At 43.2% G+C, this 22,310-nt stretch overlaps 1 protein-coding gene across 1 annotated transcript in view; it reads right to left on the reverse strand.

Annotated features, from left to right (window-relative positions):
* The window catches only part of LOC146869545 (uncharacterized), a 144,681-nt gene that overhangs the window by 78,903 nt on the left and 43,468 nt on the right, over positions 1-22,310 (reverse strand). Inside the window, exon 6 of the mRNA XM_085654201.1 lies at positions 2,543-2,813. Within this exon, the coding sequence (XP_085510327.1) occupies positions 2,543-2,813 (271 nt within the window). The remainder of the gene's footprint in view (positions 1-2,542; positions 2,814-22,310) is intronic.

Here is a 22,310-nt window from a genome sequence, read left to right on the forward strand (position 1 = left end):
AATATTATTATTAAACTGATAACAGGGAACACTAAACAAAAAAAAGATCACAAACAAAAAGGCGTAGGTGTCTACATACAAAATGGCTTTGAAAACTGAAAAAAGGATGGTTGCCAAAATGGCCACATGGTCAAACAACAAGCAAGGACGCGTGGAAAAAAAAGAACACATTTAGGCCTATGGCAAAAAGCAAACTGGCTGGCTAACAAAATGGTCACATTGTCAAAAAACAACGGCCAGCATGGATGGATGGCTACAACAAAGAACACATGCAGGCCTATGGCAAAAGCACACTGGCTGCCTACACAAAATGGCCACCAGCCACATGGTCAAACAACATCAACCAGGAAGGAGGCACAGCCACAACAAAGAACACATGCAGGCCTATGGCAATAGCACACTGGTTGCTGACACAAAATGGCCACCAGCCACATGGTCAAATAACAACAACCAGCAAGGAGGCATGGCTACAACAAAGAACACATGCGGGCAGGAGGCATGGCCAAAACAAAGAACACATGTAGACCTATGGCAAAAGCACACTGGCTGCCCACACAAAATGGCTGCCAGCCACATGGTCAAACAAAAATAACCAATAAGGAGGCATGGCCACAACAAAGAACACATGCAGTCCTGTGGCAAAAGCACACTGGCTCCTACATAAAATGGTCACCAGACACATTGTCAAACAACTAACAGGAGGCATGTAAAACAAAGAACACATGCAGGTCTATAGACACTGACTATGCAAAATGGCCTCTGGCCATGTGGCATGGGGAACAAAGACAAATGGTGGCCTATGGCAAACACACTCACACACCGGCCAGACAAGGAGGCATGGTAACACAGGGCAAAACAGTATTAATTCAACAATGTCAAAAAACGAAAATTAACTGGCCAACAGTTTTTTACAACACACATCCCCCAAAGGCATCAAATATATTACCCTACCTATACACTGTTTGCAGAACGACAACATGAAATATCCCTGAAAAAAAGAGATTTTGTAATTTAATCCAATGCCATCCATGGCTTAATGATGTTTCAATTCAATAGACACCACATAAACAGTTGTTTCATACACTCATGACCAATACTGGTCCTACTGGCTGGATGGCCCATTAGCAGACTAGGCAACATAGAGAATTAAATGAATATTGCAAATGTATTAAAACATAGAGAAAATTTACTGAATTGTGCAACATTGTTCCTTAATAAAAGAAGAAAAATTGCATGCAAAAAAAATAGCTAGGCCCCTACTGAAAATGCAGGCCACCTACCACAATAAATTCTGAAAATCAAATAAAGTACAAATAAATCCTGGTGCATGCCCTCTATCACACAAACAACACCCTTATACAACAGTTGTTAACTTACTTGTGATACCACAAAAACAAAGTCGTCAAATCTGATGATATATATGCAAGCAAACAAATAGAGTGATCCTTCCAGCTAAAAGTCCAAATGAAATGTGACCAGGACATATCACTGGGAGGAGCCTGCTGGACACGAACAGGAAGTTGGAGTCTCAAGGCACTTCTTCCTTGTTGAAAAAAAAGTACAATAACAAAAGGGCTCCTCCCACAAAAAAAAGAATGTGAACGGTCCATTTGAGATGTTTTTTTAGTTTTTCAAAAGATTTAGCTGCTTTTAGAAGAGAGAGTCTTCTCCAAGTTGTAGCAGCGGTCCCTCGCGCTCGCCTCCATCACAAAAGAAGCGTCCGAAGTCGCTGGCACAGCTTAAAGCCTCGTTAAGCACGCGCAAAATCTAGTGTGCTGCCAGAACATTTTTTGTCGGCGCTCATGAGTCCCTGGCAAGTCTCGTCTCACTCCTCGCGTGCAACAAATGACGTGATTGCTGCGCCAACAGAAAAATAATTCCGCTCCATTGCGGAGTTTCGGAGTTTATCTGTAACTCTGCATTCTCCCCAGGAACGCCGAGTTGCTGAATTCTGCTAACTCAGCGGGCAGAGCAGAGTTTTACGCCCAGGCCTACTTAAAATATAGTATGCTATATATGACTGAAACCCATACTTCCCCTCATAAATATTTGTTTTCAGATCATTTAATCCTCAATGTTCAATTAATTCAAGCTCAAGAAGAAAAGCTTTAAATCCACCAACTCCTATTCCAGCAATATGGCATTCAAATGTGATTCACATTTGTCATTAATATCCATTGTCAGCGTTCCAGTAATTCATTAGCACTATAACGTTACAACAGAACACTGGGAATCAAATGGCCGACTCTTGCTCTTACACACATTTCACTCAACATTACAGGCTTCCAATGTGTATCATTCTGTTTCTCACTGTTTATTTTAGAATTTATATATTTTAGAACATTATACCCTGAGTGGATGGAATGCTCTAATGGGATTATAGACCTTCTGCCTTGGGCTATATTAGTTGTTAAAGGTTCTTTACCTCATGATAGACCAACTATAGTATACCACAAATTAAGTTAATGACCCAACAGTGAACTTTCCATCTACTATCTTTTCGATGCATTGTTTCAAAGTGGTGCTGCCCATCCTTCCTTACCTTGCATTCAAGACACCATTACTCTCCAAGGAACTCCCAACATACATGTTGGCAATGATGGTATTGCCATTTGTGTTGGTTATGCTGACTGAAGCAATGCTATAGGTGCCCAGCAAATCCACCCTCCACCAGGAGGAATAGTCATTATTGGTGTGAGAGCAAAAACCATGATCAAAAATATTCCTCAGGTTCCCATCAATGCTTCGACTGGCAATTCCATTTTGGTAAGTGCTTGACTGAATCGCCACTCCTCCTCGGGCCACATTGACAACTGCGTAGAAAATCCAGTGTTATTTCATGCTATATAAATTCCATTGCTTTAGTGTAAGAGAGAGATTGGAGACATATGGAGACAATAAACCAAATCTTATGCCAGCGCACAACATTTTAAAATGTGATTTACAAATTAAGGCTGAGACTTAGCAACCGCACCTATCACTTAGAGTGGAAACAATTTCAACAAGTGGAGCTCAGATCTGGAGGATCGGCCTCTTTATCCTCCGTATAGGGATATAGGTCCCCAAATTATTTTAGCACAAATGATCAGCACTCACTATATATTCTTTAAGCAATAATTATACATTCCTAATAATCTGAATTAAGTAATGCACAGACTCCATTCAAGTTTTTTATAAAAATCTTTCTTCATAGTCCTTTATTAATGTTTTTCTGTTTTTCACATTTTATTCATCAATATAGCCAATGTAGCCAACGCGTTTCATCTCTTCCAAGAGACTTCTTAAAGGCTACAAAATATAGACAATACATACATATATTTAACATCCATAATTACAGAACATTTATTCTAAAATGATTGCATTAATTGCTCATATGAAATCCACCTGATGGCACCATAATCAATATACCGAAAACAATGCACAAAACCAGAACATAATGAATTCATTGGTGAGGCCAATAGATGACATCTGACTGATATCAAACGATTTTTTTTATACATTGCATCATTTGCTTATGAATAATACAATTCTTAGCTGCTCATCACATGACACCATAATCGATACGGCATAGACATTATGTAAACCAAAGTATGAAGAATTTATTGATGAGGCTACTCAATTGTATATTCTTACCCTATTAGCAACATTCTAATTTTAAGTCTGTAATGAGATACAAGGAAAAGGAAAGAAAAAGCAAAAATAAAGAAGAAGGGGAAATAGGACGGAAAAAAAAGAAAATGAAAAAAAGAAGAAGAAAATGGAAGAGAAACGAAAGAAATAGAAAGAGGAAAGAGGGGCCCAATTTTTATTATACCCATTACTGTTTCCACTTACATAGTGATAACACATTCATATTTATTTCACATGATTCCTTTCATAAACCCATTTAGTGCATGTCCAACTCATTTTCTATGTAATAATAAAGTAAAGATACCTATTCAATGTTCTCCTTCTTGCTACTTTTCGCTATGGGACTGATTTGTACCAAACTATAGGACTCTTATATGTGACGATATAATATAAAAGGGCATTCAAAGATGGTGAATGTTGAAATGAAAAATTATGGGAGTTTTTTGGATAATTTTTTTTTTATTGAATTGCATCCTGCCGGTAAGACTCTTGATTAGCAAAAAGGATGCAATATTGTGATGTTATAAAATTCTCATTGGAACGCGATACAATGAGAATTGGTACTAGTGAACATTAATACTGTTACAATCTCACGTGAGAATCTAATGGACAGATTATTATTATTATATTTTTTTAAATCTTTTTATTACATAAAATTAAAACATTGCTAAGCGACAGCAATTCTTAATTATTACATAACATTTTGCAATACATTCCGTCAAAAAGGAGGTGACATTCATTGTGATCCAATACTTAACTCTTAAGTCTTTCTTCCTACCCCTGAGATCTTCCATACCCCCTTAGGTGTCTTCAAACAATTCCCTTTGCCCTCGAGGGGGCAGTGGTGAACATATCGGTAGAAAACAGGCAGACACAAAGTGTAGTAGGCTGGTTATTTATTGGCTACATGGGGACCAGCTCTGCCAACAGCTCCAACAAGAATGTACTCAGCTCATACAGTTGCCAGGAGAGATACATTCTAGAGCCTAAGACATCATAAGATATCCTCACAGGGTTAAAGGTACACAACATAAGATACACTACAACATATCTTCTCTTCTAAACAAAAAAAACAAAGATAAACAGAAAACCAAACAACCAAATCACGACCTGTACCTAGCAGGCCTAACAGTGTTTCTAGTTCTCTTTTTGGAACAAGTTTGATCAATACGAGAAGGAACCAATTTCTCTGAACGCGAAGTGGCATCTTTTACCCGGACCCTCACCACCTGCTAAGGTTCCACAAATGACCACCCTCAACCTTTACCGCATTTCCAAGAACTTTCATAACTTTGACCGGTTGACTGAATTTGCTGTCTCCCTTTTTGGTATGAACAGCAGTTTTGATTTTAATCATGTCTCCCACTTCAAGCGGAGCTACTTTAGCACCTTTATGAGTCAAACCACTGCTTCTGTTTGGATTGAACAACAGACATATTCTCACTCGCCAAAGACATCAGCTGGGCAACATCAGACTCAGACGTGACCCACTTGCTCATCCACGCAGGCCTGAAACTAGTGTTTGGCTTCCGTCCCCGCAAAAGTTCAAAAGGAGAAATCTTAGTGATGGAATGGGCGTAGTCCTATAGAACCACACCATTGCGTTCAGTGCCTTGCAAATATCATGACCTCCAGCTCTGGCCCATTTAATACACTCCCCTACCACCGTATTCATTCTCTCAACTAAACCATTGGTTTGTGGGTGGTAAAGGGAGCTCTTTTGGTGTTTCACACCAGACTCAAGGAGAAAAGACTAAAATTCCGCACTGATGAACTGTTTCCCATTGTCCGAGACTAAGGTCTGAGGAAAACCCTCTCTCAGCCACACGTTTTCAAGAAACTCCACAATGGCTTTCGTGTTGGCTTCTCTCACCATTTTAACCTCAGGCCATTTAGATGCATAGTCCATGAAGATCAAAATGAAACGAGAACCACCTGGGAGAACTTCATACGGTCCCATGACATCAATACCAAGTTTTAACCATGGACCTTCGGGGCATTCAATGTGGATCAAGGGGGGAGCAGACACTTTCAAACTTTTGTCAGCTGCACCGCAGACACAACAATTAGCAACTGCACAATCAATTTCAGCATCAATCCCTGGTCACCAATAGACATCCCGGATGCACCGCTTGGTGTGCGTGGCACCTAGATGACCTTTGTGGGCTCTATCAATGATGATTTTGTGGAAAACATCAGGGGGTACGAACTTGTGCGCCCTGAGCAGCAAACCATCTTCAATAGAAAGTTTACCTTCAACCTTCCAAAAAGATTGGAGAGGTAGTGGGAGCATCTTTTCTCTGGGCCATCCATTCCTGACGAAAGTACAAACTTCACGTATCACGCCGTCAGACTCCAGCGCCTGCACCCAATCGGTCTCAGAACCCAGATTCAAGTCAGGTAAGTCTAACACAGTGACAAGACAGTCAACACAATCTTCATTTGAAAACTCTTCCAAATTTACCTCGTCATGTTCACTCAATTTGATGGGAAAGCAGGATAAGAAATCTGCCGTGCCATTCTTACCACCAGAAACGTGCTCCACTCCAAACGGGTACTGAAGGAGTTTTGTTAGCATTCGCATAATTCTACGGGGGAACAGCACTTACTCACACTCCCCCCCAGAATGTTTACCAACGGTTTATGATATGTCAATAGCAGGAACCTCTTAACCCAGACATAAGGTCGAAACTTCTCAATAGCCCATGTACAGGCCAACAGCTCCTTTTCGATGACAGAGTACTGGAGCTCAGGAGTTCCTAATATTCTGGATGGAAAACAAGCTGTATTCTCACAATTGTTGTCCCATTGGGTTAAGGTGGCACCAATGCCAACTTGACTGGCGTCAACTGTTATGCAACATGGCAAACTAGGGTCGAATGGTTTCAAAACGGGACCGTTCCTTATTGCAGATTTCACAAATGGGAGAGCTACCACACATTCATTACACCATTCAAACTTGACTCCCTTTTCGAGAAGATTACTTATAGGATGCACAATGAATGCAAAGTTCGGAATAAACTGTGAGTAGTACTCACATAGCCCCAGTAACGACTTGACCCCAGCTTTGTCTTCTGGATCAGGAGCATCCATGATGGCTTGAAGTAATCCTGGTCGGGGGCTGACTCCATCGTGAGAAATGACATGCCCCAAATATTCAACTTTGGAACACAGAAATTGACACTTCTCCTCCTTCAACACAACACCACGTTTTTTGAACAAGGTTAAAAGACTGTCATGAGAAACACATCTTTACCGAAAATGAGTACATTGTCTTGGAACACCAGGACGCCATCAACACCTCTGAGTATATTGCTCATTATCCTCTGGAAAACAGATGCTGCTGACTCAAACCCAAAGGGCATGCGACAGTAGCAAAATGTCCCCAGAGGCGACACAAATGCAGTTAAATGGCGTGATCCTGGATCTAATTACACCTGGTGATAGGCACTGGCTAGGTCAAGCTTCGTGAAAAAACATGCCCCCTTGGTGGAAGCGAACAGGTCATTAATTTTCGGTAAGGGGTGGGAATCTACCCATATTTCTTTATTGAGGGATCGCAAGTCCACACAGATGCGGAGATCTCCTCCCCTTTTTCTGGCTACGACCAAGGGGGAAAGCCATAATGAAGAGTCCGTTGGTTTGGTGATCCCTTTATCACAAAGCCCCTTAAATTCCTTTTCTAGATCCTCCCTCACACTAAACGGCACTCCTCTTAGTTTGTGTTTGGTGGAAAGTGCGCCATCTTTAACAATAATTTTGTGCGTGAATCCTTTGATCCTTCCCAGGTTCTTGCTAAAAACTTTAGGAAACTTGTTTGACAACTAGCACTTGCTCCTTATCCCCGGGATTCAATATTATGCCGAACAGGCCCTGGTGGAACCAACCCAATATGTTGAGTCCCTTAACTGCAACATAAATCTTCCCCTTGATTCTCCTGCCTTTGAATGTCATTTAGCCTTCAAAAACACATTGAATCTATCTTTCGTCCCTTATACGAGACAGGAGAATGATCAGGTGGAGATAGGGCTTGGGAATCATTCCAGGTCTCCTCAAACAATTTTTGAGTAACCATCGTGATCTTTGCCCCTGCAGCTGGTTTCCTTACATTCCTTTTTTTTAAGCAGACTTTAGCAAAATGCCCCATCTTTTTGCAATAATTGCACATGACATTGCTAGCATGACAACGGGAACCCTTGATATGTGGGGAATTACCACACCTAATGCACATGTTATTACCATTAGCCCTAGAGGAACTGGCTAAGTCAGATTTGGGCTTGGAAGGTTGATTGATCGACTGACTAGGCTTGGCACGAAAGTTAAGAGGATTACTAGTATTAACAACATTTACAGAATCTAAAGGTTTGTCTTCCAATTATTTCAGTGAAACTATGAATATCTCTATGCTTTTAGCGATTTTGATAGTCTCGTCAAGAGATGGATCTCCTAAACTCACCAGTTTTTGACGTATATTTTTGTCCTTGCACTGGCAAATGAACTGGTCCCTGATGAGTTGGTCTGCAAAGTTTTCAAACTTGCAGTCAGATGCTAATCTACGCAAGGAGGAAATGTAAGCATCATTATCTTCTCCTTCAGCTTGCTTTCTCTTAAAGCTTCCTCATATTCATCAATGCCATCACGTTGTTCATCCGGCAGAGGTGGTAAGTGTTTATAAATAGACCATCCCTCAAATCCTAGAGAGTGGAGAAGAAGTCATCTTTTTCTCTCTGCGCTGAAACGTAGAGCGCTTATAGCACCTAGGTAGGTTTGAAAATCGTCATACCAGATTTCCCACCGGACTGGAGGATCACTGGGATAGTTAAGGAATAAAGGTGGAGGATTAACAGACTGCATAGTACACAATTCTGCTAAGGAGGGTAAATTTTAGCGAAAAATGATGCAGAACAGACAACCAAAATAAATATCCAAAAACATTGGGATACAGTATGATAAAGACCAGAGTGTGGAAGAAATGAGAATTCCACACTGTTAATATGCACTGCGAGTAGAAAAAAAATGTTATGTCACTTAGATGAGGTGTGTATATCACTGTAGATTAACATTGGAAATACACAGTCGAAAAGTGACACAATTAATGATTTGAGAATGCGCAAGTGATAAACTGAGGATGAAACACTTGTAGGTGTGTGTAATGCTGAAGAAGTAGCAGCACACCAGTGTAGTTGGAGCACAAAATGGAAACACTGTTTGACTATTGTTGATAAAGAAAAACAACACTAGAAGGTGTGTGTGTCACCGTATGTGTAGTAGGCTGTTCACCTTATTAAACAAACTGGAGTGGTGTGAGTGTCACCTTGTGCCTCACGGTAGACACACTTGACTTCCTGCTTTTTAAAGAAGGTGTGTGTATCACCGAAGTAGCATGGGAACACATGTGGCTGTGTTGACTTGCTTGTTTAAAGCATGAATAAAGGGTGTGTGTATCACTGAAGTCGATAAAAACACACACTGCTGTGTTACTAAGGCAACGTGATGCAGGGTCGAAAAGTCGCTACCTGAATTCACAGAGATGGCCGCGGCGTTGTGTGGTAGATAAGATAATGTTTCCCAACTTGTTAAAATAGTCTCACTGACGTTACGTGGTGTGACGGCATGATGAAAAGGCAAAGCCGAAGCAAGTTGGCAGCTTCTAACAATGGATGCAAGTGACCCAAGCGGGAGATGGCTGATGGAGCAAGACTGATGGCGCGAGCAAGATGGGAGCGTGAGGAAGCTGCGCGAGGCAGGAAGGCAGTTGCTAGAAGTTTAAAGGTAAACATAGTCCTTCTTTGGTAGATTTGGGAAAAATTAAGCGTAGATGCTAGCGCAGGGCAACGCAGATAATACATTGTGTGTAGTAGTCCATCGTTGTTATTTCCTTAATAAACTCAAAGTTGGTATGACAGTGAAGTAAAGTCAGGAGTAGTTCTTCCATTTAGTCAAAGATTGTCGCCAAAATTTTGTAGTAACCAGGCAGACACAAAGTGTAGTAGGCTGGTTATTTATTGGCTACATGGAGACCAGCTCTGCCAACAGCTCCAATAAGAATGTACTCAGCTCATACAGTTGCCAGGAGACATACATTTTAGAGCCTAAGACATCATAAGATATCATCACAGGTTTAAAGGTACACAACATAAGATACACTACAACAATATCATTCCCCGGTATTCATTCCATTTCTCCCAGGTCTTGGACCATTTTTTGGGACAGCCCCTACTTTCATATACCATCTGATGGACAGAATATGATCGTTTTAACACTACACTAGACATTTTCTTAACATGGTACCTGTGCACTTAAAGATTATGGATGCTAAAATGTAAAATTTAATGGATTAGCATTTTAGTCTAAATATTTTTTTTTTTTAAATTAGATATATAATTGTTATGGATTGTATTAGATTCTAATGCCAACACGGGCAAGAACCAGATTTATTGATGATAACCTTCTCTGTATGAACCGCAGGAACATGACGTGTAGGATGTAGTATTTAATATAGCTGATTGACATAAAGAATCTTGTCACACTCAATGTAGCTCTAATGGGTTAATTATTCTATCCTTTGTAGGCTGGGACAAATGACATTATCCACACATAAAAAGTACGGGTGTGAGAACATTGAAAAGATATCTTTAACTTATTTTTACTTACAAAATTAGTTGGACATGCAAAAAATGGGGATAAGAAAGGAACCATGTGAAATGAATATGAATGTGTTATCACAAAGTAACTATGTAAGAGGAAACAGAAATGGGTATAATAAAAATTGGGCCCCTTTCCTCTTTCTATTTCTTTCCTGTCTCTTCCGTTTTCTTCTTCTTTTTTCTTTTTCTTTTTTTTTCCCTCTTTCCCCTTCTTCATTATGTTTGCTTTTTCTTTCCTTTTTGTTGTTTCTCATGAGAGACTTGAAATTAGAATGTTGCTAATAGGGTAAGAATATGCATTTGAGTAGCCTCACCATAAACTCACTATACTATGGTTAACATAATGTCTATGCTGTATCAATTATGATGTACTTTGATGAGTAGATAAGAATTGTATTATACATAAGCAAATGATGTAATGTATTAAAAAATAATTGTGATATCAATGAGATTTTCTCTATTGGCCTCACCAATGTATTTATTATGTTCTGGTTTTGCATTGTGTTTTGAGTATATTGATTATGGTGCCATCTGGTGGATTTCATATGAACAATTAATGCAATGATTTTAGAATAAATGTTTTGTAATTAAAGATGTTAAATATATGTATTGTCTACATTTTGCAGTCCTGAAGAAGTCTCTGTAAACAGACAAAACGTGTTGGCTACATCTGCTATATTGTTGGATATTATGTTAAAAAAAAGAACATTAATAAAGTACTATGAAGAAAGATTTTTCAACAAACTTGAATGGAGTCTATGCATTACTTAATTTTGGTTATATGGAATGTGCAATTACTGTTTAAACAAGCATTTGCAATGCAATCGGTCTCGCCTTTTGGACCTTTTATGTATTTAGCTATGCAGCACATTAGCCCGGGTGCTGAAACATCTACTGTTCTTTAACATGGAGGGAAAGTAAGCACCAAACTGTGTGACATGTCAGGTAACTGCATAACCCACCACATGTAATACAACTTGTAGATTGCAACAAAATAAAATCTATGTTTCTAGTTCAAAGAGATCAAAAGTTACTAAAAATGTACCACCTGTGCAGCTGCCTATAGATTATCTTGTCACATTTTAGTTTATGATTGCAGCTTTCAAAATGTTATGCTGATAGTAATAGAGTGAAACTTTTTCCTCATGTAGTAAGAGTGTTAAAATGACAAGAGTGTAATAAACCTGCCATAAAATGTGCCACGATATATTGCATAAAATGCCTTTTTCTTGTCACATATTCAAACCTACCACATAATTTCGTCGACAGCTGCCGCATATACTGACAAGAAGTTTCACACTCGGATCCGGACGGCAAGTACCAACTGGAACAATTCAGGGTAGAAACCCCCAACCTTGACTTTTACCAAGAAGCAACAAATAGGGTGACATACTTAAAGACGGCCATGTCTAAACCTCTGTACCACCCAACGATCCCAAAGTCTCACTATTGTCTGGTTTCACTTGCTCCATTGACTTTAAGGGGGCACACACATGTAAATCGAGATACTCATTCCTTTTTTTTTTTTTTTTTACTTTTTATTTGAGATCCATAGCAGCGAAATGCATAATACATAAATAAAAACATACATAAAAACATCCATCATTGATTGTAATAAGCCATAACGAAGAAAGAACCATGGTCATGCATAGTATCCCCTTACATCAAAATAACTTGACAACCTACTAAGTTACATATGGCCGAAGCTCATTAACCTGCCATATAATCCCTCAAGACCCCCCAAATCAGTAACCCCAATTTCCTTTTTCTATATCCTTTGACAGCATAAAGACTGTATTCCATGTTAAAAACATTAAAGAACTTGGCGCGCCACATATCGAAGGACGGGGCCTCCTGATGTAACCAAAATGACGGTATTGGTAACCGAGCCACCGCCGTAGCCATAAAAATTAAATAGCGATATTTATACAATAGTTTCTCCTGACGGAATTCCAAGCAACACTGTAGATTGAGAGATTTTTACGGGAACGCCCGTAAGTTCTGACAGGAATCTCTCTATAGATCCTATCAGAGAGTCCCAATGCAGTACAAGCAAAAAACACATGTAATATATCTGCACGGTCTATTCCACAGCGAAAGCATTTCCCATCATGCTGAGCCCCCCACTTCATCATCTTAACGGGGGTATGGTACAGGTTAAATAACATTTTATAATGTTGATTTTTTAAATTAGCTGCCATAAAAATCCTCCCAGACAGATCAATAGATATCTCCAATGAAATTTCAGGATTTCGCAGCCAGGTTCTCCATATAATGTTGTACTTTTCTAAATCATTGGTTCTACCCTCTAACAATATTTTATAAATCAACCCGATATTTCCCTGTCGTCTAATGATTTCTACAATTTTAGACTTTGTGGTACAAATAGGATGTTTTCCCAAGAAGTCCCTTACTTGCAAATATTTGAAAAATTGGGTTGGGGTAAATGGTATTTCTCCGCCAACTCCGAAAATAAATATAACTTCCCATCGGCCTGATACATATCGCCAAGTCGGATAATACCCTTCTCTCTCCTAGTTGCAGCCACCTGGTCCCAAAAGATCAAAGGCAAAACTCTGGTGGCATTAGTAGGGGTATAGAAAGAGAGTACAGGAATCTTAAAGTTTTTCCGTACACTCTTCCAGACTTTAAAGACGGCATTTAACACCTGAAAAATGGGTTCTTTTAAAGTAGCTGCCTTCCAACCTTTTGAACAGGAAATGCTTCACCTCCGAGCCAAGAATCATCTGGTAGATTGAGGGGGCTTCAGACAAATTACTAACCTCTTCCCCAGTCAGCAAAATGCGTACGTTAACCAAAATACAAGAATAATAATAAAAACCAAAATCAGGTATAGACCACCCTCCTCTTTCTCGAGAGAGTGTCATATGTCACGCCGCTCTTCGAGGTTTCCCCGGTGCCCACATGTACCTGGCACAGAGTGATTGTAGATGCTGGATTTGTTTAGCAGATACCTCCAGAGGAACTGCCCTAAAAAAATACATAACCCGTGGCAAAACATTCATCTTCAGAACATTGGCTCTGCCAACTAGTGACAGATGAAGATTCTACCACCTTTCGAGTGACCGTTTTACTCCTCAAATAATATCGCACCAATTAACCTCAACAATCTCTTTTACAGAGGTGTGAATCTTAATCCCCAAATATGTGGCTTCCCTAACCAGCCTAGCATCCCTATCCATTGCTTGACTTGTACATAAGATTTGGGTTTTGGCTGTATTTAATTTATACCCAGATGCCGCCCCAAATTTCTGCGCTACATATTATATTTCGGGTATTGCAAGACAGGGGTTGAAAGTAACAATCGCAATATCATCGGCGTATGCTATTACACAGAACCGTTCTTGTTGTACAATAAAAGGCATATTCTTTTTACTCTGTTCAAGCATAATAATAAAGGGGTTAATATACAACGCAAATAAAAGTGGTGAGCATGGACACCCTTGTCATGTGCCTCTAGAGATCAGGATGGTCTCCGAATAATGTCCCATTGAGCATATTTTCGCCGCAGTGAGATGGTATAGGGCCTGTAAAGCTTGGATATATCCCTGCCCAAAACCCATTTGTTGTAATCCCCTCCAAAGAAAATTCCAAGACACCCGGTCGAATGCCTTTTCGGCATCGAGTAAAATCAGCCCTAATTCTCGAGCTTCTACCTGTGCAATGTCAAAGAGAGTAACTACTCTACTCACATGGTCTACCATCCCTCTTCCAGGTATGAAACCATGTTGTTTAAAAGATACTATTGGTATTATAATTTTGGCCAGCCGTGTGGCCAAAATTTTGGAGTAGATTTTACCGTCAGAGTTAAGAAGAGAAATTGGACGGTAAGACCCAGGTTGCTCAGATGGTTTCCCCTTTTTCTTAAAAATACAGATATTGGGGGGGCGTGGCCAACTACTATGGCCGACCAGATGTGTTTCTGATCGGCTCCGTCCCTGGCCGCGTAACTATTTATAAAAAAGGCATAACGGCCATACACCGGAGGTGTTCTTGCACACCCCCGGACAAGGGGATGACACAAATTGCCGAGGGAACCCCAGTTGCATACCTGTGAGAGCAGGAGATCGCTTTACAGATCGGCGATCCTACAGAGGAAATGGTGCCTTGCATCGCGGTGATCTCTGAGCGGCACTCTGCCTAAATCCTCGAGACTCCTGTCGCTGCTGCGGTGGGTCAATCCAGCTCATGAAAGCAGGTGAGGGTGCTCCCTGTGTGTCCCCAACACTCTATTGCGCCCCAAAATCACGGCGGAGACAGAGGGAGGTGACCGGGTAGTGGGAACTGCAAGATGGTGGACCTGGAGCGGCGAAGATGAAACGATCGGCGGTGGCACTGACTCCTGCTCTGGGGACATGCTAGCTACACGAATGTGGGTCTTACGTCCCCCTCTCTGCGAGACATCACAGAGCAGCAAACGGATTGCAGAACGCAGCGGGGGCCTGGAAATCCGATACGCTGCAGGTGACGGAGCTGATGAGGAACGGGTCCAGGAGGCACCATTCAGTTAGCCCTCAAACGGCAAGTACAGCACAACAGGGGGAGGACGGATGCGTGCTAGCTGAAGAGATCCTGCGATCAGGATGTATTCACAAGGAGGGATACCCTGGGGCCCCCCTGCACGATATTGAGGAGGCCTGTGGCTTGACCCTAACATGGCCGCTGAGATGGGGAATTAACTACATTAAAGTGCACAGGCAGCACCTCAAGGGCTACTAGGCGGGACCCCCAAATTTGCAAGGGCGAACCCTGAGATACACTAAATCAGGGGACATAGCGAAGGCACTGTGGGGATCCACAAGGTCTGCGGGACAGCTGGGTCGAGGGCTGGACAGGACCCCTGCGAGGGAAGAGAAGCGGCCTGGGACCTACCGGTAGACACAGAAGCTCCGCACTGGTTCTGCGAGAAGGAAGGGGCGGCCAGGAGCTGACCAGGAAGCGGATCCTCTTATGCCACCCAAAAAGACCCCCCAACAACAGGGTCTCTAACTACTTTGCTGCCATTGGCACCGGAGGGGCAGGCGATGAGGCAGCATCATCAACGGGGACCATGGCGCTAACTAGGGAGGACCTCCTGTCTTCCTTGCGGGAATTCAAAAAAGGAACTTCGGGCAGACATCAAGGCTGACATAGATGCCTCCTTTGAGTTAATCCGGGACAAGATGAGGGAGGAAATGGTTTCCCTGCAGGCAGATGTAGACTCAGTGAGCACCCGCACGTTGGACCTTGAGGCCAAACATCAAGAGCTGGCCGAACGCCTCACAACCCTAAAAGAAGGGTCGGCGGACTTGTGTGGCCAACTGCGAGCCACCTTGCTTAAATGCGAGGATTTAGAGAGTCGCTCTTGATGTGACAACATCCGAGCAAGAGGACTGGAGGAAGATTGCAAGGGCTTGGACCTGGAGAGTGGGGTCGCGCCTGCCAGGGGAGAACCGGGGGCCCCGTGATGTGCTGGCCAAGTTCAGCTCGTTCAAGACCAAGGAAATGGTTCTTCAAAAAGCGAGAGCTACCGAAAAGGTCACCTTCCAAAATGCTACATGTGAACTCTACCAAGACGTGGCACAGGCCACGCTCCTACGGCTTCAGCAATTCCGCCCGGTTACCGATTTTCTGAGAGAGAAGAGAACCAGATATCGATGGACCTATCCGTTTGGAATAGCCTTCCAATGGGACGACAAATATCAACATTGCACGGAGTTGAAAGAAGCTGCAGACTTATTGGGAATCGAGATCTCCTCCTCACATGACAAAACCTCTTCACAAGACACGGAAGGTGCACGGCGGCGCAGGCGACAGGGTGGGGGCCCTTGGCGGACAGTAGGCTCCAGTGGTATGAAAACTACAGATTGAGGCCAATGACGGATGACTCCTATGCTGCCTAACACGAAGCTCATTGGGGGCAGGAATAACCCGAATTGCCAGGTCGACGAAGCGATGCCGGAGGGAGCGAAGATCTGACCTCTACCCTAACTGTGATAGGTACGCGACAGGATGGACTCGCGACCGACCTCACCACCAATCGGCGTGGTTCTTTCTACTGATGATGAACCCTATGCGGTACCTCACGAATCTTTGAGGACTTGACAGATCCCGAACGTTCAGAGGCTGGACAGAGTGAAGGACTTGCATTTATCTTGCTGATAAAGCTTGCGCCACACTTCCTCCGTTGGGGGCGATCGGACGAAGCCATGGAGAGCTGGATGGAGTGGAGGACTTGCATGCTTTGTCCCCTTGGGGGGCCTAGGAGCCTGGTCCTTACAAGACGACCCGGTCCCAGATGCTGTCTTTGCGGCCACTTGGGAGCACGATGCTGGTTGCGAGAGGATGAGGAATCTGTCCTATCTCCGCTGCGGTAAGAGGTTTCCAATTGGAGGGAGGTGGTTGCGGAAGACTTGCATTTCTTCTGATTGCCTGCGAAACCACTGGGACTCTTTGTTTGGACTGTTTTTTGCAGGGGTCTTTATTTATATGTTCACTGATAAATAGCTGTATATTGTTACAAAGCCTATGCCTTGATTTTTGTTCATAGAGGGGCTAGGGAATCGGGAAGGGTAACGTTGTCCGAGTGCATCTTCCTAGGGAGATCCCCCTCTAGGAGGGAGATTCTCCACACTCGTTTTCATTGTTTTCTCTGGTTAATTAATTTAAATCGATGTCATGGTGCCTTTTTATGTTGTTTATTGGATGTGGTGGGAGGGAGGGGGTCCAGGAGCTACACTCGGACAGAGATTCTCGCCTAGGGGGTAAAATCCCAACCAGTTATAAATGGCGGACAGGACTATAACCTGGAATGCCCGTGGCTTGAACTCCCCTAACAAACGCCACCGCTTCTGGAAATACCTGCTGGATCACAATGTCCAGGTGGCGGCTCTTCAAGAGACGCACCTCAAAAGATCCGAGAAACACCGGTTGCATCATAAAGCTTATCCCCTTATATTTAGGTCTTCTCACTCCTCCAAACAAAACGGGGTGGCATTGCTGTTTCACACGGGGATTCCGTTCCAAGCACAAGACTCCAAAACTGACAAAAACGGGAGGTTCCTTATGGTTCGGGGAGAGCTATGGGGTCGTCCATGCACATTCACAGTCATCTTTGCACCTAACTCAGGCCAGCAGGACTTTGTTCTCTCCATTCTTATGACTTTGGAGACTTTCGCTCAGGGGAATATTCTGCTATTGGGGGACTTTAATCTTGTTTGGCACCAGGTGTTGGACTCGTCACACTCACAGAGAGCTCTGGGGGGGTCTTTGGTACAGCACTTAAGTCACAGCGAAAGCTCATGGGGCTGGGAGATGTATGGAGAGAGGCCAATCCCATGGTCCGTGATTATTCTTTCTTCTCCCATTCCCACAGAACCTACTCCCGTATTGATCACATTTTCATGAGGCAATCACTGCTCCCCTCAATGCTGCAAACACACTTCCACCCGATTTGCCTGTCAGATCATGCCCCCTTAGAGATGTCGCTCACTTGGCCGAATCCGAGCCCAAAACACGCACGCTGGAACTTCCCCAACTTCCTCTGCAGGGATAGACTTCTCTTTGATGACCTCTGCAAAACTTTTAAGGATTTTCTTGTTCAGAACGACCCAGAGGCTTCTTCCCATGCATTCACCTGGGACGCTCTCAAAACAGTAGTCTGGGGTAAATGCATCGAGTTGGCCACTACCTTGCAGTCGCAGCAATGCGAGGAACGCCTCCAGTTAGAACAGAATTTGGTAGCCGCAGAACAGGCCCATAAGGCTAGCCCCTTGGTTCAGACAATGCGGAAAGTTACGTCCCTAAAGGGGAAACTTCAGGCCATTTATACCAACATAGCAGAGAAAACCATCTTACGTCTACAGTCCAGGGGGTATATGGGAGGGAACAAACTGGGGTCCTTACTAGCGCGTCAATTACAGGCTAAACAGGAAAGGGAATATATCAAACTTATTGTAGATAAGGAGGGCATTCCCAAATGGGAAACATTTTTTTTAAAGCAGCCCGTGTTCCATACAATGGTCCCCATACAAAAGGTCTTTAGTACATTTTAAAAAGGCCTTTTGCGGTTGCAGACCCTGTGATTTTGGGAATTAGAGGGCTTCCACCATAAAAGAGCTTTCTGCTGGAGGTCCTTGGTCTTAAAATGAGGATCATTGTGCAAACAAAGAGTAATATTAAACAGGTAGAGAATTTAAGTTCAGAGATATAGTTATGAATGAAAGACACTGGTGAGAGATTAGAAAGACCGTCGGCACATCAGGGCTTATATTTTAACGAAAAAGATTTATGAGACAAAGCGTTAATGGGTATTTGAAATTGTTGTTGTCACGATAGATCGTGCCTGCTGACTAGTCTCCGCGAGGCCTGGGTTGCCGACGGGCTGGAGCTGGACGACGAGGATTGGATTTCCGCGGTGGCCTCTCCGAAAGAGGTGGCCATCCCGGCTCGCCTTCGTTTCGTCCAGCTCAAGATCCTTCACCGGGTGTACGTGACGGGGCCAAGGCTTCTGCGTATGGGTTTTGCTGGTGACGGAATGTGTAAGCGTGGCTGTGGTGCGTTGGCGACTTTCATGCATATACTGTGGGAGTGCCCGAAGGTGGAGCGATTCTGGCGTGGTGTGCATGAGGTCCTGCGTGTGGTGACGCGTGTCACGCTGCTGCCTGAAGCGAGGAGATGCTTGCTGAATGTATGGGAACCGAATGACTATTCGGTCCCGCAGACGCGGTGGGTGACTCTGGGATACATGATAGCTAAGCGTGACATTGCTCAATTGTGGGGATCCCAGAGGCCCCCTGCGGTGTCGGCCTGGAAAGAGCATATGGATTGGTGTATGTTTCGTGAAAAGGTGGTGTATGTGGCGAGGGGTAAGCCTGGGGCGTGGGTGAAACTCTGGGGCCCCTGGAACGCCTACCGCGGGGGTATTTGTGAGCCACCACTGCTACCGGCTGCCTCGCCTGCTCCGTCTCCCTAGACTGCCCCTCTCCCTTGGCCGCGGGCGCGCGGTCCCCCAGTCCCTGATCTACTCCCATTCCCCTCCTCAGAGTTCTGCTGCTGGTTTGGATCCCCCACTTATGGAGCACGTGCTGTCATTTTGGATCGCGGGTTGCCTTGCGGGTGTGGTTTTTTGGTGTTGTTTTGTTTTAAGAAAAGGGAACCGTACTGTGGGCTTGGACCTGTGTGGCCTGCACCATTGACTACTCCTGTTTCACTGCTCTGCACTGCCGAGAGACTTTTACTGTATCTATGCAATATGCTTTTGCCATTCTAGCGGCCGGCCGGGTGGTTGTAGGCCCATACCTGTAACTTTTGCAAACTGCAATAAACGGTTTCAAAAAAAAAAAAAAAAAAAAAAAAAGAAATTGTTGTTGTCGGACAGAGTAACTGAGTTACTACAAAAATTGAATGAAGAGGCATTGTCCTATGTGGAGGATATTTATCTTATGGACGATGACCTAGAGGAACACTTTAACAGAGTGAATACTGTAATTTTGGGATTTGCATCTGAGGGCTACAAATGTAACTTTAAAAAATCAAAAATTGCCCACCTCAATGTCCTATTTTTGGGATACGATCTTTCAAGTAAAGGAAAAAGCCAGGAGGCAATTTTTTTGAAAAATGCGCGCTGCTCCAACCTACAAAATCATTTCAAAATTTACAATCAATACTGGGATTCCTAAATTTTGGTTGAACATACATTTTGGATTATGCAGAAAGAGTAAAACCTTTCTACGATTTAATTAATCCTGATTTCTCAGCCAGAAATTGGACACAGGAACATACAGATACACGATGTTCCTTACAAACTGACATGATAGCTTCCAAACACTTACAAATACGCGTTCACGTACGCCACCTGGTGATTTGCAGAATTGCGGGTCAATATGGGTACACCTATCTCACATATAATGAAGGAGAAGCAATACCAATTGCATACAAATCACACCTGTACACAAACGCAGAGATGTGTTTTACATCGACAGAGAAAATTCTAAAAGCAGTACAAACCGCTGTAGCAAGAGAAAGAGCACTAGCTCAGGGTAAACGCATATTTGTCGTTACCCCAGTACCAGCCTTAGAGGCTGTTACGAAGGCTAGCATTCCTAATGCAAAAGCCTTACATCCGAGATGGATACAATGGGCTAATTCTCTTACTGCAACGGATGTTGAATATAGATTCTACCCTAATTTAAAGACACAAGCATTCCTGCAATATGAACAAGAATATCCTCTACCTAATGAAATCATGCCTCTAGATCAGCATTTACACTGATGGATCTGCTCAACCGGCCATAGGAAGTAAGCAACAATATTGCACGGCATGTGCAATTGTTAAAGGTCGCATGCAGGATGGAAAGTTCTATCCAAGTTGCACTAAAACGCAATCTCTAGGAGACTGCACGGCACTGTTGGCAGAGTTAAAAGCACTGATACTGGCACTTGTAAATACGGATCGTGAATTTCCCCCACTAATTGTGTGCGATTCCTTTTACTGTGTGCAGTCCTATAATGAATACTTGCAATACTGGGTTCAAAACGGGTTCAAAGACGGAAAAAGGTGGCACAATTGAGCATAAAATGCTATGGGAACAGGTAGTGGAGTTTAAATCCGAACTACCAAGGATTCACATGATACATACACTGAGTCATCAGCGTGATGGCGTTCACATTGAAGAGAATTTATTGGCTGATGAAGCCGCAAAGGGGGCTGTACGTATGGCTTCCGTAGCTGTAATCACTCGTTCTAAAACGAAAATAGACTGTGAGATTATGGTGGCTGTTATTGCTTCACGCAAAAACAGCGGTGCAGTACCAAAAAGATTTCCACTCAAGTACTCCTACAAGCTAGATGCCAATAACATTCCATTTGCTCAGATTCCTGGAGTGGGGCATAGAGTAATTCCAAACATGGATCGTAGGTTAGGTTTAATCCTAGCAGCACACGAAGGGATAGGTTCTGCACATGCAGGAGTTACGGCAAATGTTTCCTTATTGAAACAACGCTATTGGTGGCCTGGTTTAACAAAGCAGACTAAAGACTATGTCTTGAAATGCAACATCTGCCAGCAGATGAAAGGTTCCACCTTAACACGTCCTGCGCAGTCACCATTGTTAATAGCTGACAAGCCATTAGCGTGTATCTACCAAGACCACTGTGGCCCCTTAAAAAAGTATATCATGGTAGCAGTGGACTACTGCTCAAGATTCCTCTGGGTGTGGCCTCAGCGCTCGGCTGACGCTCGAACTGTTATAGGGGCATACGCAATTGGCACATTACATTCTGACCAGGGCCTGCGTTTAGCTCTCGGGCTTACAAGGAGGCAATGGAAAGTTAGGGTGTATCATTGTGATACTTATCTCCGTACCATCCCGAGGGAAATTTGGTAATGGAGAGAAAAAACCGAGACCTAAAGTAGTCTTTAACAGCTAGAGTATTAGGCCCAGGCAAAAGTTGGGTAAAACATCTTTATGGAGTCCAGCGGGCCCTTAGTAACATGCCAAGAAGTTCTCTGGGGGGGTCACTCCATATGAGGTCCTATTTGGGACAAGAATGTGGGTAACTGATCTTGATTGTGAAGGCACAGTGGCAGATGAAAAGCCTTTTGACATCCCTATTTGTTTGGCTGTTTTACAGAATCTAAATGAATCCAGGACAAAACAAAGTAACGTCCACTGGGGTAGTCAAATCAGTCATGGCAAGACCTGTCTGGATCCCAAAAGTCAGGATCTGGTCAGGTAGAAAATAACTGACATGAAAGAATTTGATTATGAAAAACAATGGGAGAGAAAGGGTTTTTCTGGGTAGGGGGTACTCCTATTCCCCTTGAACAAATGTTTGGCAAACAAAAGAAGGAGCGCGCCCTCTGAGGTCAAATAATACCTCCAAGCTAATGAGAGGTGTACTGAACGGGACAATCCTTTATTTTGGTTAAAGACCCCTCACTCACCAACCTAGTTGGTGACATGCTTCATCATCGGGGTCCCACCCAGAGGCCGAGTGCCATCTGGGTGTGCTGCGACACCTGATTACAG

The sequence above is a fragment of the Triturus cristatus genome, chromosome 1_1 (assembly GCF_964204655.1).
Source record: "Triturus cristatus chromosome 1_1, aTriCri1.1, whole genome shotgun sequence".
NCBI lineage: Eukaryota > Metazoa > Chordata > Amphibia > Caudata > Salamandridae > Triturus > Triturus cristatus.